The sequence below is a fragment of the Salvelinus namaycush genome, unplaced genomic scaffold (genome assembly GCF_016432855.1).
Source record: "Salvelinus namaycush isolate Seneca unplaced genomic scaffold, SaNama_1.0 Scaffold230, whole genome shotgun sequence".
In the NCBI taxonomy this organism is placed as follows: domain Eukaryota; kingdom Metazoa; phylum Chordata; class Actinopteri; order Salmoniformes; family Salmonidae; genus Salvelinus; species Salvelinus namaycush.
The window spans coordinates 275,631-286,097 of NW_024059120.1; the positions used below are offsets into that span (position 1 = coordinate 275,631).

The following is a 10,467-nucleotide window of genomic DNA, read 5'->3' on the forward strand; positions in this document are numbered from 1 at the left end:
CCAGCCTAGCTGACGTCATGGGTTAGGGTTAGGGGTTAGGGGTAGGGGTTAGGGTTAGGGTTATAGTCTTAACTCTTCACAGCATCCAGCCTAGCTGACGTCATGGGTTAGGGGTAGGGGTTAGGGGTAGGGGTTAGGGGTATAGTCTTAACTCTTCACAGCATCCAGCCTAGCTGACGTCATGGGTTAGGGTTAGGGGGTAGGGGTTAGGGTTAGGGTTAGGGGTTAGGGTTATAGTCTTAACTCTTCACAGCATCCAGCCTAGCTGACGTCATGGGTTAGGGGTTAGGGGTTAGGGTTAGGGGTAGGGGTTAGGGTTATAGTCTTAACTCTTCACAGCATCCAGCCTAGCTGACGTCATGGGTTAGGGGGTAGGGGTTAGGGTTAGGGGTTAGGGTTATAGTCTTAACTCTTCACAGCATCCAGCCTAGCTGACGTCATGGGTTAGGGTTAGGGGTAGGGGTTAGGGTTAGGGGTTAGGGTTATAGTCTTAACTCTTCACAGCATCCAGCCTAGCTGACGTCATGGGTTAGGGTTAGGGTTAGGGGTTAGGGTTATAGTCTTAACTCTTCACAGCATCCAGCCTAGCTGACGTCATGGGTTAGGGTTAGGGGTTAGGGGTAGGGGTTAGGGTTAGGGTTATAGTCTTAACTCTTCACAGCATCCAGCCTAGCTGACGTCATGGGTTAGGGGTAGGGGTTAGGGGTAGGGGTTAGGGGTATAGTCTTAACTCTTCACAGCATCCAGCCTAGCTGACGTCATGGGTTAGGGTTAGGGGGTAGGGGTTAGGGGTTAGGGTTATAGTCTTAACTCTTCACAGCATCCAGCCTAGCTGACGTCATGGGTTAGGGTTAGGGGTTAGGGGTAGGGGTTAGGGGTTAGGGTTATAGTCTTAACTCTTCACAGCATCCAGCCTAGCTGACGTCATGGGTTAGGGTTAGGGGTTAGGGGTAGGGGTTAGGGTTAGGGGTTAGGGTTATAGTCTTAACTCTTCACAGCATCCAGCCTAGCTGACGTCATGGGTTAGGGTTAGGGGTTAGGGGGTAGGGGTAGGGGTTATGGGTTAGGGTTAGGGTTATAGTCTTAACTCTTCACAGCATCCAGCCTAGCTGACGTCATGGGTTAGGGTTAGGGGGTAGGGGTTAGGGGTAGGGGTTAGGGGTTAGGGTTAGGGTTATAGTCTTAACTCTTCACAGCATCCAGCCTAGCTGACGTCATGGGTTAGGGTTAGGGGGTAGGGGTTAGGGGTTAGGGTTATAGTCTTAACTCTTCACAGCATCCAGCCTAGCTGACGTCATGGGTTAGGGTTAGGGGTTGGGGTTAGGGTTAGGGTTAGGGTTATAGTCTTAACTCTTCACAGCATCCAGCCTAGCTGACGTCATGGGTTAGGGGTTAGGGGTTAGGGTTAGGGTTAGGGTTATAGTCTTAACTCTTCACAGCATCCAGCCTAGCTGACGTCATGGGTTAGGGTTAGGGGTTAGGGGTTAGGGTTAGGGGTTAGGGTTATAGTCTTAACTCTTCACAGCATCCAGCCTAGCTGACGTCATGGGTTAGGGGGTAGGGGTTAGGGTTAGGGGTTAGGGTTAGGGGTTAGGGTTATAGTCTTAACTCTTCACAGCATCCAGCCTAGCTGACGTCATGCATTTTTCTGGATGAGTTTTCTTTTCTATGTATTATTTCTCTGGCCTCCATTGATTTAGTCACCCTAATTCTAGCCATCCTACTAGGGTATAAACTCCAGTAACTTTGGAATGGATTATGATAGAGTCCTGAGGTTTGGAACATTGGTTTTCTTAGAGGATTATCTACACAGTAAACATATTATTTTACCCATTGTTCAAAAATATGTGTTTTTGATTGGACACATTATATAATGTGTGTCTATAGGTGGAGAAGGTAGATGGTCGGGGAGTGCAGCTGGCGTCTCTCTTCATGGCGGGCGTGGACACGGCTCTGTTGGTCAACGATGTGTGTGGTCAGCCGTTACCATGGGAACACTGCTGCCCCTGGGGCTTCTTCGACGGGAAACTCTTCCAGACCAAACTGGCCCGTGCCGCCCGAGACCGCCAGGCCCTGCTCGACATGTGTGAAGGACAGGTCGGTCGGGGGGGGGTTCAATCCCCGGGCAGCTGGAAGGATGTTGTCCCCCATGAGCTAATTGCTTTCTGTGACCCATGTAAAAGGCTTACTCGACTTCCGGGATTTATATGTATATATAATATTCTCTGTCCAACAGGAGGAGCTGGTGTCTCGTGTGGAGAAGATGCGTCAGGCCATCCTAGAAGGCATCAACTTCTCTCGTCCTCCTCCCCCTCCTCCTCCTCTCCCCCCTCCTTCCTTCCTGCCCCCTCCCCCCTTCTACCCTCTGCCTCCCCTCTACCCCCCCCGGCCCATGGGCAACATGCCACACCACCACCACCCTCAACATCCTCATCCTCATCACCACTCACACCCAGCCCAGCACAGACCCAGAGCCTTCCCAGGTGAGCATCTCACACACACACACACACACACAAACGTTCACAAGTGCACACACATATCCAATAGATCTATGCAGATCCAGACACTGAGGCGTGGATCCGAGACGTTGGATCCGAGACGTTGGCGTTGGATCCGAGACGTTGGATCCGAGACGTTGGCGTTGGATCCGAGACGTTGGCGTTGGTACCGAGACGTTGGCGTTGGTACCGAGACGCCGAGGCGTGGATCCGAGACGTTGGCTCCGAGACGCTGTTCGTGCACCAGGAAGATTGATGATGTTCTATCTGCACTTTTCTAACAGATAACAAACACACTTTAATCTGTCTTTTGATGAGCAGGTCTGCAGTCGATCCCCCCCCAGGGAGGGAAGTTGGAGATAGCCGGAATGGTGGTGGGGCAGTGGGCCGGGAACAAACCACTGCGTGGTAGAGGGGGATTCAACATGCAGGTGGTGTCAGTCGGGGCAGGGAGAGGGTAAGACACTGCTGCTGCTCTCTAAATTAAACTGTCTCTATACTTACTTGAGTCTAATATTACTTTTTACTAATCTCTCCCCCGTCTCTCCCCCGTCTCTCTCCCTCTCTCCCCCGTCTCTCTCCCTCTCTCCCCCGTCTCTCCAGAAGGGGTAAGGACATCCCAGTGAAAGGAGGGCGAGGAGGTAAAAAGGTGACTGCCAACAGAATAAAGGTTTGACATCAGAATAAGGTCAAGCCATAGAATAAGCGGTGTGTCGTCACACTAAATGTAAAGAGACCGTTAGATGTAGTTTTAAATAAGCATTAACTCTTTCTCTCCTTCCCTCCAGACCTCACCCCCTCCCCCCTCCACCAGCCCCCCCAAGTCCTCTGAGGGTGAGGGTCTTAACTCTGGGGGTGTGGCCCAGAAGCTGAACGGCAGCCCTGCAGCCTCCGCTATTGGCCAGCCTTTGGATCTTCCTCCACTGGCCCAGCCAAACCCGTGTGCCTTAGCCAGCAAAGACAACCAATCAGAGGAGGCCCCTTGTTGCCTTGACAGCTGTCCTTCAGACGGAATGTAACGAAGGAGGATTGACTAGGCTTTCCCAGAATGCACCAGGGTGTTCTGAAAGTGCCGTCTGTGTTCCACTGCCTTCCCCTGTCTGTTAGCCTCGCCCACCAACACACCAACCAGGAAGTCAGAGAGGGGGAGGTGCTCTGCTCAATCAGTCGATTTGATTGAGGTGTTCCGCTAGCCTTTCCCCCCCCTCTCTCTGCTTCTCCGTGTGATTGGTTTGGCAGAGCAGTAAGCCCAACCCCTTGATTTTGTCATGTTTTATTTTAACGATGAGAGGTTCTTCTCCATGAGTCCATTTTGTCTAAGCCCCGCCTCCGCCCCATAAAGCCCCGCCCCCATGGCTGTTGTAGCCCCAGCACACTGCCTCATGTTGTAATGATCCCTCCCTAGTGTTAAAATTGATTGTGAATTGAAATGGGATGATGTGATCTACACTCCCCTACCGAGGTCCGCACAGTTAGACTTGAACTACAGTGTTTAGTAATAGTGGGTTTACACACACAGTAACATTGACAAACACACACTGTTGGCTAGTCTGTTAGTTCCTCGGTTTGGTAGCCATTAGAAGTGTGTAAATGTTTAGTTGCCCAGCCGTGTTGAGAGACCCCCTGACCACAGATGTAAATTGTTGCCATAGGGACCTCATGGCAAGCGGTGTTCCATGTGAGGTCAGAGAGGAATAGAGAAAGAGGAGGATGACCTGGCGTTTGCTACCACCGATAATGATCTATTAGAGACGCGCCTCTAACCTCCCCGCCAGACCCATCTGTATTAGCAACGCTACGTTGTGTTGCTGATCACAACACTACCTGGGGCGGCAAGTAGCCTTGTGGTTAAAGTGTTGGTTTCGGTTACTGGATCGAATCCCAGAGCTGACGAGGTAAAAATCTGTCATTCTGCCCCTGAACAAGGCAGATCACCCACCGTTCCCCGGTAGGCCGTCATTGTAAATAAGAATTTGTTCTTAATTGACTTGCCTAGTTAAATAAAGGTTACATTTAAATATAAAATATCACCCTGAGCGTCGGTGTGTTAGCATAGCTTAGCCCCTTCAGTAGCATTTGCACCGCTAATGCGTTAGCATGCTAACGTAGGCCAGATCCTTGAATAACATTAGCACTTACGTTAATATGCTAGCATGCTAATTTAGCCTAGCCCTGCCGTGTTGAGACCCCCTGACCACAGATGTATGTACGCACCTTAACCTGACGCTCCAACGTATGGATGCTCTTACCCCTGTATTATATTACTGCATTATCCCCTATGCTCTTAGTGTACATCCCAATGGGGAGCACTTACTAATGTTGCATTCATTGTGATTATTAATGACTTGACAGTCTGTCTGAGAGGGTTCCCCTGTGACCTAGGACATTTCTTTGAACTCTAGAGATCTACTTTAACATTAGACACCTTTAGAGACTCCTTTGTGCGTTAATATGCCCCTGTTAACAATAGCTGTTTAAATGTGAGCAGAGTGGTCTTCAGAAGAGCCTCACTGGATCCCCTTACAGGTTAAAACCCAGTCAGTACAAACATGGTGCCACGTCAGGGGTTAGAGGTCAGAGTGCTGCCCCTCTGACTGGCACCACGTCTAAATGAACCCTATTTCTTACATGGTGCACTACTACTCCTGTTCATCAGAAGCAGTGCATTATGGGGGGTAGGTTGCCGTTATAGACGAGACCTGATGAAGTCCCAAAGCATAGACCCACACCAGCCCTGTCAGCTGGCTGGCCAATCAGGACAGGCCTGGTAGCACCACCTCCCCAACCCCGCCTGGTGATTGATTAGCAGTCGCCACGGCGATAGCACAGCGTTCTAAGCTCTTTAACCAACAAGAAGCACTTCCCCCAAACTACCTAGACAATCAGCAGGGGTTTGGGGTGGGAACACTTGAATGTTCTGCCCACAATCTAAAGATCCTAAATAGTTTTATAATTATGATAGAGGACAAAATAAGTATTCCCTTAATAGGTGTGCTCTGAGAGGAATCAGAGTATTGTCTTGTTTTAATGTTAGTAGACGACAGAGCAGAGAGGAATCAGAGTATTTTCTTGTGTTAATGGCAGAGCAGTAGGATTGATCTGTCTGTCTCCTGGACATCTGTAGAAATAACATGGACTGAATCAACTCAACCAGCGTAGGGACGTGGATGCTGCCCAAAGGACTCCTAGTCCTTCTACTGCACTACTTCTGTTTATGGCCCATAGGGCTTTGGTCAAAGTAGTGCACTATATAGGGAATGGGTGACATTTGGGAGGCACCCTATATGAACCCCTGGCAAGGCAACAGAAGGAGACCATGTCAATGACTTGATGCTCTATCTGATGGTAGGCCTAAGACAATGTTTCCCAAACTCGGACCTGGGGACGCCAAGGGGTTTTCCCCAGCACGACACAGCTGATTCAAATAATCAAAGCTTGATGCTGAGTTGGTTATTGACTCAGCTGTGTAGTGCTGGGGGCAGAACCAAAAGGTGCATCCGGGGGGGGGGGGGGGGGGGAACGACTGAGTTGGGTCTAAAATCTGTACTGTTTAACTGAAGGAAACCCTGACCAGATGAATTGGCACCCTATTCCTTACATTCTGACTGATCCTCTTCGTTCCTGCGAAGGATTCCACAAGACTGCCTCTGTTGCTGATCTTCAGCCTTATACTCATAGGGTACACAGTCAGTGTTGATATTTAAATCACTGAGCCCACCGTTAACATCCGTTACACTGAGACGCAACAAACGGCCCGGTAACTTGTCAACAAACAACTACCAAATGAAAGCCAGGGTTTTATTGATGGCTGGTTATTGATATGACTAGCTGAAGCATTTTGATGGCTGGTTATTGATATGACTAGCTGAAGCATTTTGATGGCTGGTTATTGATATGACTAGCTGAAGCATTTTGATGGCTGGTTATTGATATGACTAGCTGAAGCATTTTGATGGCTGGTTATTGATATGACTAGCTGAAGCATACAGGACATTGTTAGGAGTGTTGCTACTGTAGTTGTAGGACAGTAGTAACAGTATTGGACTAAGCTCTACAGGACTGTAGTTAACACACAAACAGAAAGGGTGACATTCTGTCTGCTACATAGCCCCACAAAGCCCAAAGTTGCAAAAGCAAACATAACATCTAAATACACTTCAACCAAAATGATTTTGTAAAGCTGCGGCTCGAGACTCCATGGCGTGCAAGGGTTGTGGAACTGCTTACAAGCAAATCATCTCTGCCTTTTGATGGTGGTTGTAAAACGAGACTTTGGAGATGAATCCCACATGAAGTATTGGGAACAACAACAGTCTTTTAATCCAGTCGTCTCAGGGCTATCTAGCAGACAGATTTGAACCCCTAGACTGGCTAGAGCCCCACTGGTCTTATAATACCCAGCATGACTAGACGACTACAACTCATACATATATATATACAGTACATATTCATAGGTTGCACCTCTGTCACTCGGTCGCATCATGTTGTGAACGTTCTCAAGCAGGCCTCTATCGGCGCCCTAAAGTTGCCATTTAAAAAAAGTCATTCTGGAAATACAATGACATTGCTAAAGTAGTCAAGTATTTAGTAGGAAACAATTTGGCCAGCGTTATCATGCCGTCAAATTTACTTTGATTGCAATGTTGTCATTAGCTAGCAAAGTTTGTCAAAAACCTAATAAAAAAATGGCCTCACCTCAATCTTAGCTAGCTTTCTAGCTAGCATTACACCGCATCTAAAGTCAATCTGGTGGCCTCCCCTCAATCTTAGCTAGCTAGTTTCTTATGGCTGCGAACCCGTTAACGGGATCGATATGACAACAGTCAGTGAAAGTGCAGGGCGCCAAATTCAAACAACAGAAATCTCATAACTAAAATTCCTCAAACATACAAGTATCTTATACCATTTTAAAGGTAATCTTGTTGTTAATCCCACAACAGTGTCCGATTTCAAAAAGGCTTTACAGCGAAAGCACCACAAACGATTATGTTAGGTCACCGCCAAGTCACAGAAAAAAACAGCCATTTTTCCAGCCAAAGATAGGAGTCACAAAAAGCAGAAATAGAGATAAAATGAATCACTAACCTTTGATGATCTTCATCAGATGACACTCATATGACTTCATGTTACACAATACATGTATGTTTTGTTCGGTAAAGTTCATATTTATATAAAAAAAATCTCAGTATACATTGGCGCGTTACGTTCAGTAGTTCCTAAAACATCCGGTGATTTTGCAGAGAGCCACATCAATTTCCAGAAATACTCATAATAAACGGTGATCAAAGATACAAGTGTTATACATGGAATTTTAGATCCACTTCTTAATGCAACCGCTGTGTCAGTTTTTTATTTTTAAGCTTTACGGAAAAAGCAAACCATGCAATAATCTGAGGTCGGCGCTCAGAGCCCAATCAAGACAAAAAGATATCCGCCATGTTGTGTAGTCAACAAAAGTCAGAAATAACATTATAAACATTCACTTACCTTTGATCTTCATCAGAATGCCCTCCCAGGAATCACAGTTCCACAATAAATGTTTGTTTTGTTCGATAATGTCCATCATTTGTCCAAATAGCTACTTTTGTTAGCGCGTTTTGTAAACAAATCCAAAGTCACGAAGCGCGTTCACTAGGAGCAGACGAAATGTCAAAAAGTTCCGTTACAGTCCGTAGAAACATGTCAAACGATGTATAGAATTCATCTTTAGGATGTTTTTAACATAAATCTTCAATAATGTTCCAACCGGAGAATTCCTTTGTCTGTAGAAATGCAAATGGACAGAGCTCGCTCTCACGTGAACGAGCGTCACGAGCTCAAAGCATTCTGCCAGACCTCTGACTCATTCCCCTCTCATTCGGCCCTACTTCACAGTAGAAGCCTCAAACAAGTTTCTGAAGACGGTTGACATCTAGTGGAAGCCTTAGGAAGTGCAACAAGAGCAATATCCCACTATCTTCAATAGGGGCTAAGTTGAAAATCGACCAACCTCAGATTTCCCACTTCCTGGTTGGATTTTGTCTTGGGTTTTTGCCTGCCATATGAGTTCTGTTATACTCAGACATCATTCAAACAGTTTTAGAAACTTCAGAGTGTTTTCTATCCAAATCTACTAATAATATGCATATATTAGCAACTGGGACTGAGGAGCAGGCAGTTTACTCTGGGCACCTCTGGACACCTTTTCATCCAAACTACTCAATACTGCCCCCAGCCATTAGAAGCTAGCTAATGTTACACTGCATTTAAAGTCAATCTAGTGGCCTCACCAAAATCTTAGCTAGCTAGCTAGCGTTACACTGCATCTAAAGTCAATCTGATGGCCTCACCTCAATCTTGGATAGCTAGCTAACGTTACACTGTATCTAAAGTCAATCTGGCGACATCAAAAGGTTTTCCTACTAATTATTTGCCTCCTTTTGAGTGTCATTGTATTTCCAAGCCACTGTAATGCACTTTTGATGAAATCTTCACCAGCGCTCATTGACGATGCATTGAGTAGAATGCTCAGTCGTGCATCAGTTCAAAATGAACGTTCTGAACAATATTGTGAGGAAACTTGCAACCCATGAATAATGCTTTAACCTTTCACGTGACATTACTGTAGCACAATAAGATGATGGGACACTGCAGGTCATGACTATTTCTGTTCAGCCAGGAGGAGGAGTGGGCCTACTTAAGTCACTCCCCAAGCTGGCAAGATTACGCACATCCCTGGCGACTCACACACACAGTAGTTCTTACCAGCCCTCTGTGTTTGTGCTGAAGTGATGTAATATTGCTGTTCCCCGTCAGTTACTGTCTGTGGGTAAAGCAGAGAGACTTGGTAACTCTCGTCAGTTACTGTCTGTGGGTAAAGCAGAGAGACTTGGTAACTCTCGTCAGTTACTGTCTGTGGGTAAAGCAGAGAGACATGGTAACTCTCGTCAGTTACTGTCTGTGGGTAAAGCAGAGAGACATGGTAACTCTCGTCAGTTACTGTCTGTGGGTAAAGCAGAGAGACATGGTAACTCTCGTCAGTTACTGTCTGTGGGTAAAGCAGAGAGACATGGTAACTCTCGTCAGTTACTGTCTGTGGGTAAAGCAGAGAGACATGGTAACTCTCGTCAGTTACTGTCTGTGGGTAAAGCAGAGAGACTTGTTAACTCTCGTCAGTTACTGTCTGTGGTTAAAGCAGAGAGACTACTGTTTTACCGAGCTGCAGTCTGACACACACAGCCCTCTTGACTCACTCGTAAGAATACCCGCGGGCACACACACACACACACACACACACATCGATGTCACACCCTGAGTTAGACACTAGCTAGTATGGATAAAGTCAACAACATAATTACTCTCCCATTGTTATCCGTGTCTGATTTAGTTGTATTAGATTTTATTGATCAGTGATTTTATTGCTTATTTTAATATTCCTCTATATACCAACATCCCCTCTCTTCTTCACCCCCCCTCGCTCTTCAACCCCACCTCTCTCTTCTTCACCCCACCTCTCTCTTCTTCACCCCCCCTCGCTCTTCAACCCCACCTCTCTCTTCTTCACCCCCCCTCGCTCTTCAACCCCACCTCTCTCTTCTTCACCCCCCCTCGCTCTTCAACCCCACCTCTCTCTTCTTCACCCCCCCTCGCTCTTCAACCCCACCTCTCTCTTCTTCACCCCCCCTCGCTCTTCAACCCCACCCCTCTCTTCTTCACCCCCCCTCGCTCTTCAACCCCACCTCTCTCTTCACCCCCCCGTCTTCACTGTTCTCGCTCTCTTCCTCCCTCTGTCCCCCTCATTAGGTAGTTCCGCTTAAAGCAGCCCATAGAGTAGTATTTTACACCCTTTCACACACAGTTTGTCTGATACACCAACACACAGTCTGTCTGATACACCAACACACAGTCTGTCTGATACACCAACACACAGTCTGTCTGATACACCAACACACAGTCTGTCTGATACACCAACACACAGTCTGACTGATGG

General features: G+C 47.1%; 1 protein-coding gene across 1 annotated transcript in view; it reads left to right on the top strand.

Moving 5' to 3' along the window:
• Positions 1-5,986, top strand: part of fam120c (family with sequence similarity 120C) — a 71,830-nt gene extending 65,844 nt beyond the window's left edge. Inside the window, exons 12-16 of the mRNA XM_038984329.1 lie at positions 1,888-2,097; positions 2,237-2,483; positions 2,820-2,955; positions 3,102-3,147; positions 3,287-5,986. Coding sequence (XP_038840257.1) covers positions 1,888-2,097; positions 2,237-2,483; positions 2,820-2,955; positions 3,102-3,147; positions 3,287-3,517 — 870 coding nt within the window. The 3' untranslated portion in view covers positions 3,518-5,986. The remainder of the gene's footprint in view (positions 1-1,887; positions 2,098-2,236; positions 2,484-2,819; positions 2,956-3,101; positions 3,148-3,286) is intronic.
• The last annotated feature ends 4,481 nt before the right edge of the window (positions 5,987-10,467 follow it).